Here is a 25,368-nt window from a genome sequence, read left to right on the forward strand (position 1 = left end):
ACATATTAAAATGACTGTCAAAATAAAAGCTGCTAATATGACTGGAACATGTTAATGTCTGAGTCTTTGGGATTTTGCAGGAACATTAGCAGACCTACTGAAATCCTATTTGTCGTCCACAGCTGCCGTGTGTCACATTCTCTCCTGTGACTTTAATAAATACCTGCAGCATCACACAGCGGAGACATTAAGTGCTTTCCTAGAGTGATGTGTGCACAGCAGCAGCAGCTTCATCATCAGTCAGTGAGGATCCGATGGTAAATAATGTCCTGTGTTCTGATAACACATCTCACAGGTTGCACACACATTCCAGGTTTATATGGAGAAACTGTTTGCGACGAAGCTTCTCTGGATGAATTCTGAGCTCCATCAGACATGTCAGAACATTTTAATTAAGATAAGCCTGTCATTACGCACAAAATTAAATTTCAGTTTTTTAATTGTGTTATGAGAGCGGAGTTGTGGAGGTGGGCTTTTTAATTGCTCCAATAAATCTGGGCTGCTTCCCTACTGGTCCATTTAAAGGGTTAGTTTACCCCCTCTTTTCCCTCCCCAACACCTCTAGTAGTATCCTAATTGTTAATTAAATGGAATTTCTATCCAAATCATGACGACTATGCTTCATTACACACCGAAGCAACCAAAAGCATGTGCTGTTTGAGGATATGTGTTTCTATGCACATTTACAGACATTTTTGGTCTCTGTTTTGAAATGTGTAATCAAGAAAAGAGAGTAAAGGGAGGAAAGAGATAGCGGTAAACATAGACTATTACCGCTGGGCTGGTCATTTCCTCTGCTCTTCTGTGTTTATGTGTGTGTTTTATTTTCAGGGACAAATCTATACTCAGTGTTGGACGCATTGAAATAGAGTACATAAAATCCTCCCGTAATATACTGAAAGTTGACTGTTTACAAAAGTCGAACTGGGGATTGGCAAAAGTGAAAATGCTCACTAGTTTTATGAGTCTGCGGTTAAAATTGAACTTTACGTTGGAGAGATACACACCAAAAAGTATTTTCATTGTTTGCGCATTTTTAAAGGCCAGGATAAAGCTAAGATATCAGTAAACTGGAGTCTGGAGATGAGATGATGTAAAATTTTCATTTATTCAAGGGTAACAAACCAAAGTCTTGTGTATCCGTCTTAATATGATTTAGAAGAGAGTTAACTAGTTATGCATCTGTGTTTAGGATTGTATAAGGTTAATGAAGTTTAAAATCAATTCATCTATCCATTATCTATACACCAGTTAATCTAGTGCGGGAAGGGGGTGTATATCCCAGCTGACTAAGGGCAAAGGCAGGGGACACCCTGGACAGGTGGCCAGTCTGTCTCAGGGCTACATATACAGACAAACAATCACACTCACATTCACACCTACAGACTATTTAGAATTATCAATTAACCTCAGCATGTTTTTGGACTGTGGGAGGAAGCAGGAGTACTCAGAGAAAGCCCATGCATGCACAGGGAGAACATGCAAACTCCATGCAGAAAGATCCCGGGAAGGCAGGGACGCAAACTGGGAATCTTCCAGCTACAAGGTGAAAGTGCTAGCCACCAAGCCACTGTACAGCACTAAAATTAGTTCCGGTTTAGAATATTTATCATTACAGTTTCTTAAACGGTCATTACCTTACATATCCTCTCACCTTATTCTCATCTTATTTTCACCGTGATGCTATCCATAGAAACATGTATGAAAGAGAAACAAGAAATCTTTGATCTGAAGTGACTCTGCTGAGCCACAACCGTTCAAATAAGTCTAGCTTTCAGCAACTCAGCCATGACACATGGAATATTACTGTTTTGTGAAATGCCTTATTTAAAACAAAAGGCACATTAAAAACTATAATCTCACAGTTCCTTTTGCAATATTGTTGGTTTCAATCTATTATTCATGTGAACAGTTTGTAAACGTTAGTTTAGCAGGGAACTGAACAGAACAGCTTGAACGAGCAACATACTGATCCCACCCAACCAAAGGTCATACAGAGTGCCAAGCGATGCAGTTCTATTAAGGGATGAGCTCCATTGTTTTAGAAAAACGTGAAAGAACAACACAGTCAGTGCCTATGAATCTTTGAAATGAACAGAACAGAATGTTTTTAATCAGCGAAATGATTTGTGATTTCCGTTTCAGCTTCTTTGTGCCTAAAAACAGAGTCCCAATGAAAACTGTGAAGCTTGCAGATTATACAGAGTAATCAAGACATTGTTTTGGAATTTGAAATGCTTCTGAACATTTAGAGCCTTGCAAAGAAATTCATCTTAGAGCTGTATTGTTGTGGAGGCAGAATTCTCAGCGACAGAGCTCAAAACCTGGTCAAATAATATTCAGAACACTCTGTATGGCTGAGTCACAATAAGTATTAACTTCAGGACATCACCTGCTATTACATGTTGCATCTTTCAGGAAAAGTTGAAAAGATACAGCATGTATACAGTATGCTTATGCAGTATCAGAGGATTTTTTTTTTCCAACTTGTTACCACACCTAAATGACTGTCACTAACTCACAAGAAACATATGGGAATTTGCTAATAATGTGACATCGTGGTGGCACAAGTCAAACACAGGACCTACGAGTATTATTTTTAGGCATAGTTGACAAATAAGATATTTTGTTCCATTATTATTTTCATTTTTAAATGGTGTTTAGTAAAGTTTATGCAACTGTATGGTTAGGAATAGGTTTACCAAGAACTACCAAAAGCAGTTGGTTAGGATCAGGACAATTTCACAATTTTGGGTTAAAATGAACCTTTTCACATGTGCAACAAGCTTCACCCCCTTTTTCTTGGTTACCAGAGTGAAGAGTGTTGCTACATCTAAATGTACCAACCATGACAACATCACTTTTCTAAAAAAAATATTTGGACACGTAGCATGCTTTTATTCACATAGCTGCAAAAGGTTGCCTATGTTAACTTTGTTCACGCTAAAAAATTGAAGTGTCATTTTTCTGCTGGACTGTTTCTGTAGAATAAACTGGGTCAGAGACTTTGGCCCTAGTTAGAGCAATGGAGCAGAGAAACAGAAGAGAAGAACACACAAATTGATTCTGCATGCTCATAATATAACATGGAACATATAAATATGCATCTGTGTCATGTACCGATACACTCACAAACACATGCACACATACGTACACTCCAGTGAATAGAAATGGGAAATGTGTGTATTTATCTAAAGGGAATTCGGCTTTTTTCACTCTCTGGGGACAAACACTAGAGAAGCGATGTCATGCTCCCCGGACTTCTTTATATTTTTTTCTTCAAACTCTCTCACTCTCCTCATTCACTTGCTGGCAGACATCCCTCTCTCTTTCTATCCTTCCTCCATCTTGCTGTGTTTTTAATCCCCAAGTGTGCCAACTGAGACTGCAGACATCTTGGCCCCATGTCTAAGTTGTGTGTGTGTGTGTGTGTGTGTGTGTGTGTGTGTGTGTATTCCAGGGAGACTGCCAGCACTCAAACAAAAGCTCTCTGTTAAGTTAGTTTGTCTTTACAAACGAGTAAAACTGTACAACACTTAACCTCCTGCCCTGCATCCTGCATCCCCTCCTTCTCATGTGGATTTAAGCCAGTTCAGATATTTAAAAGCTTCATTCTCAAACCTGTATATTTGTGAGGACCTGGATTTGTGATTCAAGTTTGAAGTGTCGGCAAAACCTTTTAAAAGGCTACAGGCTTTCAACAGTTTTGCATGATCTAGTGTGTGTGTGTGTGCGCGTACTTGCATTCCTCTCCAACAGTGGCCCTCAGCATCAATACAATTTCACCGAATGGGACCCTTGGAACCAACAGGGGACCTTTATACCGGCCATCTCTTGCTCATGCCTTCAATCATGCTAAAATATGTGCTTATACATCAAAACTTCTATAACCTGATTGTAAGGGATTTCATTTTCAAAAACATGGGTGAATGCATCTCATTTGTGCAAAACAACACTGTACAACACTTCATTGTGTTCATTTCAGTTGATATATAAAAAAAAAAGACAGACACTACACTACACAACACAACACTATACACACAACACTATAAAATTTTAGTTTTGTAAAGAATTTGGATTTGGCTTTGTTAGTTGTTTTTTCAGCGAGTTAGCCAGTTTAATGACAGTGCTCACCTCTCAGCATGCCAATGATTCACCAAAACAGTTCCAATGTCAGTTTGAGGTAACACCAATCACTGCTTCCTGGGTTTAGCAAAACTCTAGATGGCTGTGATTGGTTGAAAGAAATACAAAGAAGCCAGAGTGGGTTTTTTCTCCCTTATAGCAGAACAGTAATGAGGTATAGCCAGACCTTTATGTGCTGCAGAAAGGCTGGGCAAAAGAAGCTGATGAATAACTCATATGCATATACATACTGTATATATTGTTTATCACTTAATGGTTGAGTATCACTTTGACTGACAATTCGATCCAATACTCGTATTTTTCTCAGTAATCAAATTTTGAAGTGCTGATTAAATATAAAACACAACTACTGTTTGTTGTATGACACAGTTTCCCCATCACAGCAATATCAGAATGGTTCTATATCACCAGTAAACCGTCAGTCAACACTATACTTTGGGTATCTATTTGAGTTGTTTAGAAATGTGGGAAGAGGAACAAAGAGATTGCTGAATTGCTAAGATAGGAGGCTGTTTTTCAGAGGTAATGCATACTTTTCCATACAAATTACAATCATCATAGTCTACTTCAGTGATGGAAGCACTCAGTTTCAACATAAAAATTTATCAAACTTAAAAAAAAAAAAACATGCCAAGCTTCTCATCTCCAAAGCAAGGGACAAGAAAGTCTGCAATAGGGCTACTCTGGAAAGCATGATGCAACAGCAGAAACACTTTTTTGAATGTTATGTTGAAACATATCCTTTTATTATTATTATGTTTTACTGGTATGGGCCATGAAATATCCATACTTGTCAACCTAGCATCAATTTACATGTTCTTGAATATGTAAACAGTGTGCATTTGTGTTTGCATACATTTCTAGAGAGGTTTTTCATTGATAGTATATGATCTGAGCAGGACTTCCTGATGGAGATTCGATGCTCTTCTACATGCTTGTCAAAATGTCTACACTATTTATCATAATTTACCACTGACAGCTGTGGGGGTGTTTACTTTGGAGTTTACATTTTAGAACTGCAACATGCAGAATATAATACAGCTTTAGTTGACACACATCAACAGTCTGAGTAGATGCCATGTTGGCACATAATCATGAGAGGTATTAGCTATGTTTTGTGATTTGCACATTTGCGATATATACTATGGAATATAGAGAAGAGATTCATTCTGACTAAGAGTATTAATAAATAAGACAGTGCTGGAAACTTGGACTTTATTATTTATTACTATTCACTGATGATAGAAATGAAACCATTCTTAAGGTCGTGGTAGTTTTCCTCATCTACTTGGTTGAAAACATCTGTTTTCTGTACAGTAGTCTGGGTTCACTGCAAAAAATCTAAAGACATGAGTACGGGAAATGCGTATACGAAATGTTCATCGACTGTGAATTGATGTTGTAAAATACAGATATATGAAAAAGATGCACATCTACAAACTGTGAAAGATAACATTTCTCTTTTTCTCTCGATTTCTTGACCAAAAAGTTTACACAAGACTTTAAACTCAGAATTTAAGAATTTAACCCCAGATTTGCACTAGATGATTACTTCAGCATTCGGAGAAAGAAACGCTGATATTCTGAGTTTAAAGTAAATTTTGAGAAAAAAGCTAAAGTTCTCAGTTTAATCACAGATTCCTTTAAAAAAAATAAAAAAAGGAAAAATAACTTTAGAATTAATAGATTAAATATAAGGAATATTATGAAGGACTGAGATGAGAAATAGATTTGTCCGACCCTGATATCTAACAACCTCTCCTATTTTTTTAAAATTCCTACAACTTCACAAAAGAAAGTGTTCATTATTTAAATTTAGGACTTATTTGATATACATATGATAAAATAATAACCATATTTAAGTAAAACATCATTATACTCTTACCTGTGGTGATGCAAAGCAAGACAAAAGCTTTTACTGCAAGCTTTTCAAAGTTCAGCTATTCAAAGATAGTTACAGTATGCTCTTAAATGTAGCAGTTTCATGGATTTTCTGAAAAATGCTAACTTGCTCTGTCCCTCCAAGTAGTTTTTTAAAAACAAATCCAGATTCCTCTTTTTTTTATTGTCCCAAATTGCAAAGAAATAGACTGACAATAACTTGCTGACCTACTTTGTTCATACAGACCAATTTAATTCCACAGTACATGCAGTACAACACATTAAAAGGCGGTTAATTTACTGCAAGAAATACTGTAAAATCATTAAATGGAACTTTTTCCCTGTGGCTGCCACTGCAAGCAAATAGCTCTGGATAATGAAAAACTTGAAGGCTATTTAGCACAAACACACAAACACACACACACACACACACACATGCATAGAACCAGATAAATAGCGTGTCTCTGTAAGGAGTGTGGACAGTGCATTACCCCAGTTCTAGTATTGAATGAAGCCCATTAGCACTGTTAATCTATAGATCTAATCATGATCATGAAATAGAGCGCTGTTCCCATTCTGGTAGCATCATCATGAACTATGGCACAATTTCCTCATATAACCCGGCACACAGAACGAAGGTCATCTTGAGCCTGGTCCACTTCTCATTACGTTTAATTCAACAAAAAGACTATAAACAGAGTGGGGCAACAAAGGAAATAAATCTTACAAATTAAATGAAAGTCAGAAGAGAGTGTGAAAATGACAGTATCAGTGGGAACAGTGAAAATTCAACAGGGCTGCGGCTTAATTAGCGCAACGTGTAAAATGACAAAAACAAAAACAACAAATTTGGTAGAAGTAATACACATAACAAATAATAATCAAAAGACAAATCTCGCTGGAGGGAGCCGCAGTCGCAGGTTGTGAGGGAGGGAAAACACACATGCACATCCAAAAAAATCTCATTATGTTGTATTTTTCAGAGCGTTAGTATGCAGAGGCATATGGGCAGGGAGGCAGAACTAAGCAGAGTGTCAATAACACAGTATGACGGTGGTGTGTAATTACAGCTAAATGATATCAGAATCATCAAGTAGTGAGAAATACACAAATAATGAATAATTACTGTGTAATCAAAATCAATAAACAACAAAAAAAAAGCTGTAGGAGTGCTTTGATCCAAACTTCTGCGTAAATAGTGTGCTGTAATGAAAAAATAATTGAGGTCTCCTGGGAAAATGTGATGGTGGAACAGTAATCACAGTCATCACAATCAACAATTGGTTTCTTTTTAGGGCTCAGATACTGTCGGCCTGCAAAAATATATGCAGAAACACTATATATGTAAAACAGCATACATACATCCACCTCAAATACACACACAGCCATAGAACGCACGCACAATCACACAAAAAAAGGCACGCGCAGCAAAGCCTACGGTCTGATTTCTGCATCCACTCATCATGCATTCATGCAAATATCCTGAGCAGCAGATCATGTCAGATCACATTATATCATAGAATAATAATAGGTAACATGAATCACTTCACAAGATTAATTGTCAGAGGTAGTAATCATTCCCTCCCTGTCATTCATTAAAAAGCACACTCATAATTTCAAGTCCCAACCAGCAATATCTCATCAGAGATTAATACAGATCAGCTCTTTTAATTAGCCATCCCACCCACGCAATCGCTGATAAAAGCCTGTGATCTTTCCTGTTGGATGCCGCAACAGGCTGTATATACTGTACGCGAGTGGGTCTTCCCTGTAGTGAAAAAAAACCGTCAGCTTCACTTCCTCCTACAGCCTTCACTGCCGTTTCATTTGGGACGTAAAACGGAGTTGTTGCTTTGAATCTGTTCTGCCCGTGTTTGCCTGTGCGTTTATGCATTCGCGCACAGAACACTCGTACATATTTGTGCTTGCCGAATCGTAATCTGTGCTCTGAGGCACCTCTTTGTTTTCAGTATCACTCTGAAGACGGCCAGAGTGTGTACGCAAGTGGATGTGAATGAGTTTGCATCCGTGATTATTTTGTACCTGTCTTGTTATAATCTGGTTTCTACAGCATCACTTTCTGACGTCACTTTGATGAGATTTTCCTTCAGGGCAAAAAAAAAAAGACAGAGAGAGAGAGAGAGAGAGAAAAAAAACAAACAAAAAAACAGCCGCTACCACACGTGGATATGTGCCAGAGCTCAAGGAAATAAACCATTAGAATCGCCTCCATTTCAACACCTCAAACAACACCTTCCTGATGGATGACAACGGTCCAAGAAAATAACTTCTTTGCCTCGAGGCCGCAATGGCTGGCACATCCCAAAAATCATCAAACACCTCAAGGATTTCAACACAGGAATAGAAATCTATGTGCAATCGATTCAAAGTTATATTCAAAAATGTGTCCACAGCACCAAAACAGTGCATGTGTTTCTATTTAAAGTACCCACCGACTGTTAGCTACATGCCTTTCCCAACAGTGACTGTACAGTCATAGTTATGAGCCATAACTGGGCAAGTCAGGCCTGTGAAACTTTGGTTTTTCTCATGCTTTGTTTATGAGACTGATTTAAAGAGTTGTCAACTATCACTCTTTTTTAATACAGAAGGAATCACTTTTTAGCCTTTCCTAAAATGCATGAGCAAAATATCGCTCTAACATCAGGTGTCTGTATAGTTATTTTACCAGGCTGTAAGCTCACTCTGTACGTCCAGGACCAATCAGTGTTAACATGAACTGAATCAGTGTGTGTCAGTGAGAGGTAAAGAATGAAATGAGTTCACCAGAGACATTACAAAGTTGGCTAAGAGTTTGCATTTCAGCTGCGAAGCCTGATTCTGTCTTACCTCTGTCTGAAATCAAGGACCTATAGTTTCAAAATTTAAGCCATGAAACTATGAATTTTGATGGTAAATGTTGCTCTATAATCATTGTTAATCAATCAAATCGCACGTTTTTGTCAGTTTGCTGGACATACAGCAGTAGTGCAAGCAGAACAAAATTGCATTTTCAAGGGATCTCCTCCTGCAATAGTGATTTACTAAGTACAGTGCAGACCAAAAAAGAGAACAGAAAATAGAGTAACATTATACTAAAAACAGGTAAAAGCTGTTGTTAAAACACTTATGACAAGTACTCAGTCCCTGAGTCCTATAATTTTGCAGTGACCAATTAATGAGAGACAGCGCCCCTCTAAAATGTCTGTGCAGATAAAAGAGGGTGCAGAGATGGTGCAGCTTCCAGGTCAGCTGTTAAAAGACTTAATGCAGAGGGTGTGAGGGGTCCCCGACGATCTTCAGTGCCCTGTTTCTCCATCAGCTCTGGAAGAGTCAGACAGAGGACACGATGGCCTCTTCTCAGCTGTCCTCACTGTCCTCTGCTGGGCATTCTTCTCTGACACGCAGCAGCTGGAGTACCAGCCAGAAATGCAATATGTCAGGACATTCTCAACCACTCCTCTGTAGAATGTTTTGAGGATGCTGATAGGGATGCTATTTTCAGTTTCCATAGAAAACACAGTCTCTGCTGGGCCTGTTTCATGACCCCAGTGATATTCTATAAACCTGGTGGGATCATCAGAGATCTGCGCTCCCAGGAACTTAAAGTTCACCCTTTCCACTGCTGATGCGGAGAGGCGAGTGCTCTGGCTGCAACCCCCTGAACCGTATATGATAAAGTGCAGTTATAGAATGAAAAGCTTGTGTAAAGGGATTCTGCAGTTAGAAAATTGTCCATTAAAGATCTGACTTGAGATGATGTTTTCATTTTCAAAAAAAGGAAAATCCTGTATCAAAATGTACAAAGACACTTGGTTGAAAGTTAAAAAAAAAAAAAAAAAACACCCGATTGAAACTTTTAACTGTCTTGTGCTTTTAATTTGAAAGCTTAAATCTGTTGTGTCATCACTTTTAAGTGGCACCTTCTGTGCCATATTTGGACCATTCGTTGCCGCTGATGCTGTCCATCAGTCAAGTCTGGACGTGGCTAACGGCTAGCTAAGTGGTGCTAATTGAGCTGGGGCCCGGCAATAATAGTTTCATGCAATGGCAAGTCATTCATCAGCACTGCTCTCAACCAACAGTGGAAAGAAAGTTTAAAGAGGAGAGGATGGAAGGAGGGTGGAGGTGAGGGAGAAGTGGATATGCAGATAGAAGTGATGAAGAAGGACGAGCAAAAAGAGCGAGAAAGGAAAAAGAAGTCCAGGTATCCAAAGAAAGGGACAAGTACATTCACAAATACTGTATAAAATGTATTCTATGTTTGGCAAAAATGATAGACAGCATTTTCTGCCTGAGCAAAGTATATTTGTTGTCTGATTTGCAATTATTTCCAGAAATCATACAAGAGGGAACCAGCACTGAAATAACAACCTTGCATGCAGCTTTACTGAAGTTTTGTTTTGCTGTACCAGCTTTATAGTCGAATCAGACGGTGCTTTGGCTGCTACACTGTGAAAGAAATGAACAGTTTGAAATGTTTTTTATTCGAGTATTTTATAATATTTTTGCTTTACCAATTGACTGTATTTTTACAGATTCCTCTGTCTTGTTACATGTTTCTGTTAAATTACAGATTAATAAGCGGTAAAGTCACAGAAAAAAAGTGAACATTTACATGTTAAGCCTTAAAACGTAACTATCATCAACATCAAAATCGGTGTTAGCTTTAAAATGAAAGTTTTTATTGTATTTAAATCAATAAAAAAAACATAATTATTGTACAGGTATTTTTTGTTATTTGAAAGTTAAATCGTGTATATTAAGGGTTGAAAATTTCAAATGGTACTTTAACCTCAATTTGTTCAATTAAGGATAATATCTAGTAAAAATCTCACAAAAAAATCATAATTTACACATTGATTGTGAAAAACAAAAAAGAAACTGTCAAAACCGCATAAAATGTCCACATCAAAAATATATATTTTTACAAATAGTTTATTTATTCTTTTACAGTGTCTGAAACGACGCAGTTCATTTTTTAAAAATCAGCTAAAAAAAACAAAAAAGAAAATAGAATTACTTTACAGATATCTCCTGTCAATGTCATCAGTTTTATATTTATTTTATCATGTTTTTTTTTTTTTCCTGGCACTCTTGTCTCCTATATTATTTCTTTTCTTGCACTATTTTTCTTTTTTTTCTTTTACAATGTAGGCAGCTTCCAAATGTGATAGTGTGCAACTGTGAGCATCAGCAGGAGAGCACAGCACAAAGTAAGACTTTGCTTGTTATTTAAAGGTTAAATAACGTGTAGACTTTGATATTTGCTCAAATGAGCCTTTAAATTGTGGCCTTGAAATCCACTCCTTTAATAACTAAGAACGAAGCTCAAGAGCGTCACAGCAGAGCACCGAGATGAGTACACTGTCTCACCAGTTTGGATAACAATCAACAACAAAGTTATCATAATGCAATAAATATTAGTATGAAGCTTTAGCGTGAACTTGAACTGTATATAGTTACAGTGTTGCTCTAAAGTGTCATCTATCTGATTTAAAAACAAACACTGAAATACATCAGTCAGCGTTTCTAGTTTGTTTTCCCCTTGAAGTGTGACAGTAACAACAATAACTATAACAAGCCCCACCGTGCTTCTTTCTCCAGCTGTCTTTTTTGGCATATGTATTTTTTTTTTATTTCAAATATCTTCATTTGGAATACAATTCTTTGACTACGGTCCTTGGAGCTCGCTTTGAGCAGCAGCAGTATGTGAGTGAAACCTGTGGTATTTCCAACACAAAAGCCTAAATCCTACTCTCGCTGTGCAGTTCCTCTTTGTGCTGAATCACTGAAACTCATTGTCTCTGCCACCCTGGTAACCTCCACTGTCTCGATTTAGTTTTTTATTTTGAAGTGAGACATTTTTCTCACCACTGTTGAGTTTGACACCTCACCTACACTGATGAGGCTACATTTAATCTGTCTTTGTTGCTTTTGCTATTGGCACCATACAATAACAAATTCATCCTGACGGTGCACTGGGGTGAAACACTAATCGACAGCTACATTAGCAGCAAAATATATTTTTTAAAAAACAGAGCGTATTTACTTTCCTGTTGCTGGTTTTACTGAGCTGACAGAATCTGAACACTGATACATAAATAACCAACCCAGACAGAGCAGTCTACTTTATGCAAATAAGCTGCGGCCCGCTCTAGGTAAACACACCGGATTGCAGCTGGAAACACACCACATGTTGCATGCTGGTCCGGTTGTAAGCTCATTTGCATAAAGTAGACTGGATTTCTACTTTATGCAAATTCGATGTGGCGTGCGGAGATCCCACACATCGTCAAACTGTCCTCAAACATCTAAACTAGCCGTCAGTGACCTAAAATGGGGACAGACTCAGCTACTGCACAGCCTATTTTTCGCCTCAAATGCTTTCAGAAACACTTTTCGATGAAGGGTTTTCCAAATAAAAGAGAAAGTTTGCGGCTGAGTCGCTGTGTTTGCCTGCCGGGCGTCATGTGACCATGCAGCGGCCCGCTGTTGCTCGAGCGCTATCATGTGACCATGGCTGTGTCCGAAATGGCATACTAACGTACTACATACTACATACTCAATGAGTATATACTGTATACTACGTATTATAAGTATGATTAGAATGCCGACCGTTCACACTGTAGTATACTACTACGTTTCCCATAATGCATTTCAAACCTCTGATAACAAAAACCGGAAGTACAGCTATCAAATATCTCGGCTGAATGCCGGCTTCAGGTCGATTTTATGCTAACAAACAGTAGCATAATTAATGTGGCAATTTCAAGCCGGCACTCCTCATGCAGTTATTAGCCAGATTATGTGAATCGTTTCAGTTGTAGCTGCAGGTTACTGGAGGTAGCTGCTACTTGTTCTGTATGCTAAGCGAGCTGCTGCAACAAGCTGCTAGCATTCAGTAGCACGTTGTGAGGCATCTGACAAATTTAAAACGGTCAGAAAACGCCTATTTCTCAAATCTGTGGGGTGATTAGGATGACTACTTAACCACATAAAATAAAATAAAAATCGCCCCGGTCCGGCCACAGATCCCACGGAGGCTTCCATTTCGGTGGATAGCTCGCAAAGCATTATGGGGCGGTTGAGTATGACTAGTGTGGTCACCGCGCATACTTAAAAATTTTCCGGAAATAGTATACATCCGGGTATTTCTCGCGTACTCAATCTTTTCATACTATCTAATGTGAATGCACTACATACTTACTTTGACGTCACACTTAGTATGAGTAGTACGTTAGTATGCCATTTCGGACACAGCCAGTGTTGTGGCCTGCTAGTGACCACCCGCTGTGCGTGCGATTTTCAGATGTAGTGCGTTGCCGTGCGTGAAAATCGCATCCAGCGGACGCGGACCTTTTTGTATTAACTGCAGGCTGTGTTTGACAACAAAGCAGAAAGGAGACATCAAGAGAGACATTTAACAGCAATGACGAAAGAAGAGCAGCTTGCTGTGAAGCAAGCTGTCATGAAGTTGTTGGAAGATGCATACTGCATGGTGAAATATCTTTCTAGAGCCGATGCGCAGAGTAGTATGAAAACAGCTCGTTTGTAGGGACTGTGAAAGTATAAGTAGGAACAGTTTATCTATAGCATGTAGAGAACCCTTTATCAGCAACACTTGTGGGTGCTTGGAATAATGTTGTAGATCGTGAGTCCAGTTTCTTTTGGTTGTTGTGAAATAAATAAAAGAAATTCAATTTCATGTTTTTTTTTCCTCTTTCATTTTTATAAATGTGCCGCGCTGCACAAAACAAGACATATTTCTGTTCTCTCCTCTTCTAGCTATTGTTGTGCTTTTTCCATAGAAGGTGCAGGACTTCATATTGCAGGAAAGAATGAGACTACAGTGAGTAAAAGTGTAACGCGAGGGGGGGGAAAAAGAAGCCAGAAAGTGCCTGGTGGTTCAGAGGTAAATAAAATGAAACCAATAATCTATAAAGAAGAGTCAACCAAGCTTACTCCTTGCAAACTACAATTCCATCTTCCAACAGGGGATGATGCACAAATAATGATCAGCTTTTGCTGTCACAAAACTCACCTTGCATTAGCTACATTTTTTAATTAACTGACATTTTTTACTTCACAGGAAATGTCACTGTAAAAACATCTGAGATCTCTTATTAACAAATGTAGGGCGCCAACATTCTTGTGGCCTTGAAGCAGGAAAATCAAAGACTCTTTCAGACATTTTATGCACCCACAAATACTCAGTACAGCAGGAATGAGCTTACAAGCTACTGGGTGGCAGAGGAAAGTTGAGGAAAAAAAAAAAACAGAAGTAGATATGCGAGTCCTACCTCTCTGCTGTGGAGGAGGCCTTTCTCTGACACATCACCGCCAACGAACTGCTTCCCGGTGCCATTTCCTGTTTGATCTCCCACGCGACGAGGTTGCTGGGTTTCACAGCCAGGAAGTTGATGCCTGACTGGAACCACACCCTGCAGAGAAGAAAAAGAAGCCGACACAAAGAGAGAGAAAAGAGGAGGTTAATTTAAAGTTCACACAAGCACATTATAAACAAAAGAGGAACGCAAGCTGAGTTGTTTCAGTGACAGTTAAGGAGGAATTTGCTTAAAACTGAATCTGCTTTGCTTCAAATCTCCCTGCCCTGGGTTTCTTTAATCTCTGATACACGCCATACTCTCTTTGTATAAAATATCTTTTAAAATTGATTCACGCAGCGTGGTGCCGCCTCCCACGGCATGTTTTCTTGGGAGAAGACAAAAGAGTGACAAGAGAAGCTCTTAAGAAAGTTAACATTTTTTTCAGTGGAATAATTGCCCCATGTGGGATGAATCAGACGTATGCTGAGCAGGAGATTTTATCTAATACATGAAATGCAGTTTTAAGAGGACGCTGATGAGGAAGGGAACAAAGCAAGAGCACTTTCTTAGTGATATCATTTGTGCCTGTATTCATTCTGCGCTGTGAAAAATGTCTGCAATTTTACAGAATCCTTGTTTTGATTTTATGGATGTTGTCCGCATTTTTTAAATAAATTTAAAAAAATAAAATACAAATATTAATAAAATCACAAGAAAAGCTTTGAATTTACATGTCTACTTTAATTTAAAAAAAGGATCTAGTGAAGATACAAGATTTTTTTCTCTATAAATTTACATATAAAAAAACTTTACTTGGTATCCTCTAAACTTTTTTCAAGTTTGTTTTATTGTTTTTGTTTTTTAAATACCAGTAGCTTGAGATGTCTTAAAAGGTTAATTAGTTTTGTATATAAGCATATTGTTTTAACATCAACTATATTAATTACAATTAAGACTTCTGCACTGATTTGCATGTAAAAACTAAGCTTACATGTGATATGATCTGAATTTAACTGTATATTGTTGTAATTATCATAATTACTTGTTTAACAGTGGTTTGACTACTTTGCAAGTGTAAGCCATTAATTTGAAAAGTGGACACACTTTTTTAAAATTAAAGACTTGACAAATACACGTGATGAAGTTACATGTAAACTTATTACACCCAATAGGTTCTAACATCAACAGTAAATTCTTCAAATTGAAAATCAAATAGTTAATTTTACAACAAGAATCTAAAATGTTAAGGTCATTAAGACAAAGCTACATAATAAACTCAATTTTTCCAAAATATTATGCCTATTTTTCTGTATTCTAACATTATTGAACCACATTTTTGGATAATTTAATTATTTTTACGCATGTAAATATACTATTAAATGGTATACAGCCTCATAAAGTCACATTAACTTGAAAATTTCAAGTAGAAATTGTACTTTGGTTTGATTGACTGAAATTGCACATTTGGATAATTATCAACCTGATAAATATCTTTTTCTTTTTTTTAACCTAAAGTTAGATATAAAACTCATGACACTTGATATGTCCTAAAACTAACAATAGATTCTTGCAATTATAAATTAAATTGCGAGTTTCACAGTTATGACATTTGAAGATTTTTAACACAAAGCTTCATGATAGAAAAGGTTGTTATATTCTAACACTATTTGACCACATTTATGGGTAATTTAACTCTTCTTATGAATGTAAATATCTTTTAATAATGTTAAAAAGTAAAAAAAAAAAAAAATAGACAATTTAATGTAAAATTGATGCCAGAAATTGTGTTTTTATTCAGGATGATTACTTGGGATGTTTATATTCTGTTACATTATAGCATTTTTCCCTTTTTTTTTTTTTTTTTTTTACAGTGATACTCCAGGTTTCTGTCCTTCTCTCATCACTGCTCATCTCTGTCTTCCTTCTTCCTCATTTCAGACCTGTTTTTCATTATTTGTCCTGCCTTTTCTTCTTCTTTCTCATCCAGGTTTTTCTTTAATCTGGTTGATTACCTCCTCTTCTTCCCTACCACCCCCCCCCACTCTTCTCTTCCAGATGTCCTCCTTCCCTCCATTCCTCATCATTCCCTTGTTGCTCTCCTTTATTTTCCCTACCAGGTTTCCTCTTTTATCTCTCCTTTCCTTCTTCCTCCTCACCTCCTAAAGCTTCCCTTCAGCCTTTCATCCATCCCTCTGTGATTTCCTTCCCCACATACCTTGCTTCATCCCTCCCTCTGCCCCTCCTCGATCCTTCAATCTCCAGGCATCCTATAGTTAATCTCTTTATTTTACTCCTCTCCTTCCCTCTGTCCATCTCTCTCTCTCTCTTTCCATAATCCGTCCCGGTGTGTTTTGCTCTATTTATCACCTTGACGAGACCCTCCCTCAGTTTATTAACACACTTTATTCATGCACACACACAAGCTTGTTTACTGCTTTTCCCATTAACACACACACTCTGGCAAACAACAAACACAGACATACTTTTGAACAAACTTTTTCCTTTCCACAGAAGGAAGAAAGAAAAAAAAAACTGCCAATCCTCTTTGTCTCCTTTCTCATTATTACTTTCTTGTGTTTGTCTCTTCATGTCTTGCCAAAAAACTACCTGCAAATATGTCATGGCCGTCCCTTGACAAGCTCCCTGTACATATGTTTGTGAGCGAGTATGTATATTTATGTCCCATGTGTTAATAACAATCTAAACAAGACGCTTTCAGGTGTTTGGCATAAGGAAGGGATCCTCTTGTGAAAACTTGGAAACCTACTTTTATTTTTCCAGTTTCACTCTGAAGTAATTTTCCTTGTTGGTGTAAAGGAGAATAAAATGCTCCCTGGTTGACCATTCTGAGTGTTGTTCATGTGCTTCAATTACGGAAAAAAATGAAGGAAAAAGAAGGGCGAAGCTGCAAAAATAAGGACTTTTTTTTGTTGTTGCAAGAAAGGCAGTGTGCACATTGTTTTCGGTTTCCGTGTAAAATACAGCGTGTGCGCTTTTTGCCACAGCACAGCACAAAATAACCGGCGGTCTTCAGAAAACTCCTCTTTTTTATAATTCAACAGCTGGATGGTACAGAAATTCAAGAAAACTCGGCGGCATTGTTCTGCTTTCTACCTCGTCCCTCTCTCACCCAATTCACTACCCGTCCTCCTCCTCAACCAACGGCGAATTTAAGATAATCCACCTCAAAGGAAAGTTACTGCGCACATACTGTGGTGACAAAAGAAACGAGTTGGGGAAAACAACAACCAAAAAAAAAAACAAAAAAAAAAAACAGGGGACATAATGTGAATGACAGACTGACAGGAATGGAATATGAGGAAACAGGAATGTATATTCAAACGACGGCTGAGAAAAAAGTTCATTGCAGAGATTTTTAGATGACAAGGTCGTGGCAAAGACAAATGATAAATAAAACATTCTCGAAAAATAAATTAATGATAAAAAATTCTCCCGCATTTCTCCGACAAACAGCCGCAAAAAAATAATCATGTGAGAGCACATCCCTCAGTTTTCTTGGAATGTTTTCATGTCATATTAAATAATTCAACTCCATTTAATTAACATCTCAGGGCACTTTAAACAGTAAGGTCAAGGGTTTACAATGTTGCAGAGAGAAGGCTAATAATTTCCCTGATGAGGAGGCGACTCAGGGAGGGAAAAACTGCCTTTTAACAGAAAGCAAACCTCAGAAGGAACCAGACTTGGGGTGGGCGGCTGTCTGGTTTGATCGGTTTGGGGTGAGAGGACAGCGGTGGGAGAAAAGATGAGCATCGAGAAACTGCAAACAACAAACACCGGATAGCTTGTCGGAGTCAGAAACCACAGATCAAAAACATCCAGGTACAGGGAGAGAGAGGACAAAGAAGCTATGAGACAGACAAGACAAAAAAAGCTGACAAATACCCTATAAAGTGCACTGAGTGAAAGCGAGGAGGGCAGATGAGGGAAGCTCAGTGCATCATGGGAGATCCTGCAGCAGCCTTTAGCAGCATAACTACAGTATGTGATGGTCACAAAATGGCAAAACTCTGACCTGGTTCCATAACTGATCTCGTTGCAATAGAATCTTAAAATTTGCACAAATCAAACACTTTTCTCGATGCATTCCTCAAGCGCAGCTCAAGCCAGAACCCAAACTGTGACAGGCGTAAAAATGCAGCCCACGTTAGCCCAAAGCCACCACTGTTACAGAAAGTAGAAGCTTCACACTAAACATTTTGAGACTGACTGCCAATGATTCACGGACATAATACGTGGAAAGTGACAACCAAACGCGAATGAAGGCAGGCAGAAAATATCTATTTTCTGCATACTTACACGACAGAATTAGGATGGAGGAGACTGGAACATTGCGGTGTTTAAGTTCACTCATGCTGTTCCATGCATGTTCTATTTTCTTCACTAATGTCCCGATATGTTCCACTGAAGTGAGGGGTCAAACACAGTAATTATGCTTTGTGTGGAAGGGTTTGGCCATTCTGAGAAACCTTGACGCAATTATCTGCAGGTTCCTTCACGTCCAGAAAGTATTTTAGCTCATTGATCTGCCTTTCTAACCCATAACTCTGCTGTTTAAGTTCATTTTTATTGCTCTCATCAGCCCCGTTTCTACCAACAGCAGGCAGCTGTCTTTGGCCAAAAAAGCAGACTCTCATAAACCCACTTTATGCTACCTGTCCAGTACCCAAACAGCAGACACAAAGTTAAACTTATAGCTAATTCCCTGTAGGATTTGGAAAACAGTATTCGAAGAGGAGTGAATATTGAAGTTTCTTTCCTGAGATGCCCAGAAACACAATTTCAGATGAAATGTTACTTTATATCTGCTGGATGTGTAAGTTTGCAGCTGTTGCTAACACAGCCATAACAATTTTAATCAACTCTGATTAAACCAGATTTTTTTTTTTACATTAGGTTTTCAAATTTTAGTTATTTAAATTTGCTAATTTTAGAACACACTTTAAAATAAATGACACCAATATTGATGCAAGTCACTAGATTCAAGTCCAGCACATAGAAAAATGAAGCAGAAGGTTCATTTTTCCCTTGATTTCATACACAGCTGGATTGCTCTTGTGAAACTTCTCAAGTCTGAGAGTATCCCTTATATAAAAACAACAAAAAGATCTATCATTGTAAGTTTTAAAGTCTTATTTTGGGAAACAAAATGAGAGAGTGACTCCAACTGTTACATGCAATTGGTTTTTGCTTTTAAATCATTTGGAGCGGTTTGCTAAAAATCAACAAACAGTGTGTTTGAGGCAACACATGGATGTATGAATCCACATGGAGTGTGAGAACATCACGTTCCTGCAAGTTTATGTCCTCCTTGTTCAACAGGTGTGTGACAAATTGCCTGCGCTGTCTCCATTACTGGCGGATTATGTTGCACATATGAGCTTTACATTTGTTGGCTTGGGTAAAATGCAACCTTCTTTCTGTTTACACTGTAATATATGGAGACAAAAAGCAAACTCCATTTACATGAGGCAAGAAAATCCATGTAATGTCTACAATTGAGTGCCACGCAAACGCAAAAAACAAAAAAAGGTTTGAAGTGGCATTATCAAGTCGTAGCATGCTAAACATCTTGTAAAACAAATTTATCGCAACATACTGCCAAAAGTGCAAAACCCTCCTGTTAATAACAGCTGCACTATTGGTTCAGCCCAAAGAAGAAAGAGTGAATTCAAAACAAAACAACTTTATGTATTGTGAGGTTGCCTCTAAACTTCAGAGATGATGTACATGGGAAAATGTAGATTGATTTTTCTTGATCAACATACATAACTATAAAAACACACAGAAAGTCGCATATGTAAGGAAACGCTGTGGTGCTTGTGTCGGGTCTGTGGTGTTTGTATAAGAGTGTGTGTGTGTGTGTGTGTGTGTGTGTGTGTGTGTGTGTGTGTGTGTGTGTGTGTGTGTGTGTGTGTGTGTGTGTGTGTGTGTCAACAGGCAGGATGATGGACAAGGCTGCGTCCCTAAGCTGCTTCTGTCAGATCCATGTACAGCAACAGAGCCTGACAAGTGTCTGTGTGTCTGTCCGTCGCCGTGTCCGTCTGTCAGGTAATGCAGGGCGACAAGCCGAACGTCCCCCTGTCCTCTCTCTTTCACTTTGCCCCGTATTTATCAACCTTTGTCATATTTTTCAGATCAGTGACAGCGCTCGATCTGGGAATGTGGATGACAGATTTATGACACACTCTGTCTGATAAACTAACAGACTTCAACAGCTCATATTTACATGCCAGTTGTCACCTTCACCATTTCAGTGTAAAAACTTTATTTGCACCACCAAACATTAATAGAGAGAAATTGCTGCTCTGTTTTCAGTGTGACACTCCTATATTACACACAGCTACAATCTGCTCCTGTTGGTCACTGAGTAGCTCACACGGCATTACAATTCATTTTCTTTTCTTTCCGGAGCAGAGCCATGTTTATAGGCACCTCAACATTAGTTTTCCAAGTGGAAAAATAAAGAGCAAGTGGAGAGAAAAGGCAATAGGGCATCATGCCAAAAAATAAAGAAAAAATCTACACTGTGAATAAAGTTTCCTTTTTGCTTCCTTAAACCGCAGCTGTAAATTTTTAAATGCGAAATGTGTTTCTGTCAATGCGATGATGAGTACTTTTAATAAGCTCCTGAGGGTCTCTTTACCTCACTTATGCAGATTGTAGCTATGCAGCGCTTTGGCTCTTTTTCTCCGAGAGATATCTCGAAAGTTTATGGAGTCCCTTCCCTATCTATATTCAGCAGTGAAGTATTTCAATTTGAGAGCATTATTTCTTCATTTTATGCTCAGATTTCTTAATGTCTACCGTCAAACTCCTTGCCCAGGTGTGAATCTGCTCAGAACTGCTTGTCTGCACTAAGATGTACTTGAATAAATGTTCTGCGTTTTCGATTTGAGTGCATCTTCTCACACTCAGATCGCTTCTGTACACTGGAAAAACTTCTGCTAGAAGATTTGTGCTCTCGATCATGGATCTTTGAGAAGAAAAAAAATGCAAAAACTGTCAAATAGAGTGTCAGATATGACACCGACCAATAAAATCATTTCTTTTACTTCTTAAAGTGCCCTTATGCTTCATTTGCTTTCTTGTAGAACTTACAACGCTACTACATATATCAATATCCATCTTTTATACAACAATAACCACATATAAAAGTAGTTCCATATCACATAGGCCTCCCATTGTCTTGCTAGAGATGAAAATTAGGTCAATCATGTCTCTTATAGCTCCCTCATGGACGGTTACCGTTTAACCGTCTCCAGCAGTTTACTTGCAAACATGGATCACCCAAATCAAGGACCTCAAGTAAGTATTTTACATTAATGGGGCTATCACGTTCTTCAAATTTAATTGGTAAAGGCATAATTGCGGCATGGGAACACATCCGTGATAATGTGCTCGTCTTTGAAGTGTTATTAGTCACGCAAACACTGTTACTAGGCAACAACCAATGAAATGGTTTTGAGGGAAAGCATTCCGAAATGTGAACATGAAAAGAAGAAATAATACTGTCAATTTTAAGAACAGGAAAGTAACACTATAAAACTTGAGATTTTGCTTTATATCTTTGCTTCATTCATAGCTGCTGGTTGAGCTTGCTTAAACATTTTTCTTTACCATAACATCATGGACTTCTTCCGCTCCAGACATAACACTAAAGCTGATATAAGTTAGACTGTCTAAAGAGAAACCTTGAATGGAGAGGAAGAAAGAGAGGAGAGTGAATGATGTGATCCATTTTTAAAGCTTAGCCTTTCCTCAAAGGACTACTGACCCAGGAAAGTGAACAATATGTGCAGGGACAGGATAACAAATTGTTCTGCTGGAGTCGAGAATCACTTAAGTCCAATTAATTCCCTTTACACCTAATCCTATTCTTTAAATACACTTTCCACCTCCTCACCTGTTTGAAGCCCTGAAGGAAAAGAGGTTCTGTTGTTACGCTCGTGCTGCTTACACACAATTGTACAAAAACATTTGTCAGGAAACCCAGTCTAAAATGTGACCTGCTCTTGTTTAATACACACCCACACACTATTCTTCTCTTCAGCAGAAGCAAAATCAGCCCAGACACAAGGTCATGCAGACATGTGAGTCACATGGATGACTCTGTGTGAGAGTAAATCACTGCAGCGGTAACAGTTGGTTTCCTTGAAGAGCATTTGATGATAGAAGGACAGATTTTCACTCAGCACAGAGTGGGATGGGGAGGGAGGAAGTAGAGAGAAAAGAAGGTGAGGAGGACAGAAAAGGAGAGAAACCACAATGAGACTCCAAATTCACCCCAGACTCCAGACCTCAGACGCTTCTGAGGAGTCCAACTGTTCAATCCGTCGCTTTTGTTGCCAACATCACTTGAGATTTCAGCATTTTCAGCTCCTGAGGTGCTGAAAGGTCAGCAGGCTGAGCAATTACCGGGCAGACTAATAACACTCCCTCATTAGTCCCCTCAGTATATACACACACCACTGGTTCATCATTTATCCTCGGCCAGATTGTGTTTGTGCACTTGATCTCAGTTTTCCAGCATGTTTTGTTTTCACCTGTAATCTGTATTTTTCTTGTTGCCTGACCTGTTTGTCTTGCTTCCTTCCTAGTTTTGTAATTTGTGAATGCCACTGGGTCTGCAACGCTTTGGAAACAGTTAGTTTGAGGGTGAATTCTGATCCAGTGTTCTCACTAAATGTAAAATAAATAGTTCACTGATATACGTTTCTCTGGGCCAGTGCTTATTATTGGTAATCAAGAAAGGACGGTAACTGATATTTGGAACCAATATACATTAAATTTAATGCATGTGACAGCAGAGAAGCTGCCATTCATAATTGGGCTTCTTCAATAATAAGGGTGACTATAGTTAACTACATGAAACAGATTAAACAGTGATTAAATTAAGACACTCTCTGCTGTTAATGTGGGATCGACCGAGATTGATCAATTTGTCTCCTGCAGTCACGCCTGCTGTCCTCTTATTTTCTTAATCTTTCACTGTTCTGTCACTTTCGTTGCTCACTCAGGTCCAGATCTTAAATTATTAGTAATTATTGTTTTCCAGACTCTGTTTCAGGATAATCTGTCGTTGCCTTCTAACTTAGCCGCTAGCTGTTAGCATAGTCTTAGCTACTGTGAGAGAAGCTAATTTCCTGGTTTGTGCCAACAGTTTGTGTTTCTTGTTCAGTTTTTGTAGTCACTGCATGAGAGACATTTTTGAGTCCTGATGTAGCCCATTCAATTTATCAATAATTGATCAATAAAAATATTGATACCAGTAATCTTAGAATTGCTAAATTTCAGCCATGATAATTGGTCTATCCGTAGTACAACATTCTATGAAATTCTTGTCTTTGCACAAAAGTCATCTCTGAAAATTACTGGTGTGTGACAAATTTATAGACTCCAGTAAACCTCCCATCATAGCGTAAGCCCTTGTTGCCTGCAAAGTCACTGTGTTTAGAGCCTGTGGGCTTTGAAAGGCTAAAAACTGACAGATCTTTTCAGCAGGAGTGTAACTCAAAAGGGCTTAGGAAGTCTACCAAAGCTTACAAGTGATTTGGATGCGTTATTCCAACAAGCATCAACTCGGTAAACATGTTTTAGGAAAGAAAAGTAGACTTTTAATTCCTCAAGGCTTATGTGCTCCTCTTGTATTTATCATTTTAATTTAACTTTATCCATTTTTCATGAGCAATTCTACAGCAGATTAGGAGTAATATTTTCAAGTTGCTGGCAAAGATACAGAAAGCAACAATCATAATAAAAAAGAACAATTAAATGAAAATAAGGACCTACAGCGAAGCCTTAAGCCAGGCCTCAATCTGCGGAAAATGACAACTATATGCACTTTAATCTATGACGACTGTCTATGGAGTATAAGGTGCTCCAGGTAGTAACTTGTCTTGAATGTGAGAGGAAAAGTGGGTTGTGTTAGATCAGGTGAGTCACTGGGGTTATCACAAGAGCATGTCCTGATTAAATCTGGCTCGCAGCTCCTCCAGTTGACTCAGCAGTAAATTAGTTGCTGTCAGTGATAAGATATAGGCATCCTAAATCAATTTGATGGGTATTGTTGTCATTGTATCACTACTCCGGACTTCTAATTATATCTGTAGTTCTGGCAATCTTCCAGTATTTGCAACAATAATAACATGAATATAAGCCCAAAAACAGAACCAACTTCCTGCAGTCACAATGCAGGTATCACAAGGTTATAAAAAGATTCTGAGAAAATGATTGTTTTGGGCTTTTTTTTTAACTAATTTCTCAATACCATGGTGATGATAGAACTTCTTTCAATATGGTATAAAACATGCGAGACAGAGACATCTCTGTTTCCAACTGAATCTGCCAAGGTCTTCCTAAAGATGTGGTGAAAGGCAGACATGACATTTAAAGTGTGCTGGAGCCATTAGTTCTTCACACATTAAATGGAATCATCTTCCAGAGGCAGCTTTTTTAACCTCATCTCTCTCCAGCCTCCAGCCTCACAATACAGGCTAAAAACCTTAAATTTGAATGCAAATGCACAAAAAAACTACAGTTCCTCTGGTTTTATCAATACATGTTTATTTCCTTTCTTCTCTCTTGAGCCTTTCCTAACAGTGTTATTCTACATTTAACGTGATCTATAGCTCTGAGCTTTGCATCCAATACTGTTCCTTTCTTGTAATGTTCTGGGAATTTAACCTTACTCCACAGTTGCACTCATCGCTATGCCACTCTGGATGAAAGTGTCAGCTAAATGCCTAAAATGTAAATGTAAACCTAAAAGGCATTCTTCTCAAAACAAAAGCAGCAGACTCAGAGCCATATGCTGTGTGTCAAAAAAAAAAGTAGCTGCGTGTACGGCATCAGATGTGTCTCAGAGACAAAACTAAAGGAAGACATATTGCCTTGTCTAAAGCCATTGTTGGAACAGATGTCTTGCAGAAAGACAGGTCAGAAAGTAACTGTGGAAGAGAGACTACAGAAGTCCAACTTCATGTGTTTG

General features: G+C 38.2%; 1 protein-coding gene across 1 annotated transcript in view; it reads right to left on the bottom strand.

Moving 5' to 3' along the window:
* The window catches only part of si:dkey-215k6.1 (transmembrane protein 132C), a 297,116-nt gene that overhangs the window by 128,176 nt on the left and 143,572 nt on the right, over nt 1-25,368 (bottom strand). The window contains exon 4 of the mRNA XM_022191477.2: nt 14,331-14,471. Within this exon, the coding sequence (XP_022047169.1) occupies nt 14,331-14,471 (141 nt within the window). The remainder of the gene's footprint in view (nt 1-14,330; nt 14,472-25,368) is intronic.

The sequence above is a fragment of the Acanthochromis polyacanthus genome, chromosome 7 (genome assembly GCF_021347895.1).
Source record: "Acanthochromis polyacanthus isolate Apoly-LR-REF ecotype Palm Island chromosome 7, KAUST_Apoly_ChrSc, whole genome shotgun sequence".
Lineage (NCBI taxonomy): Eukaryota > Metazoa > Chordata > Actinopteri > Pomacentridae > Acanthochromis > Acanthochromis polyacanthus.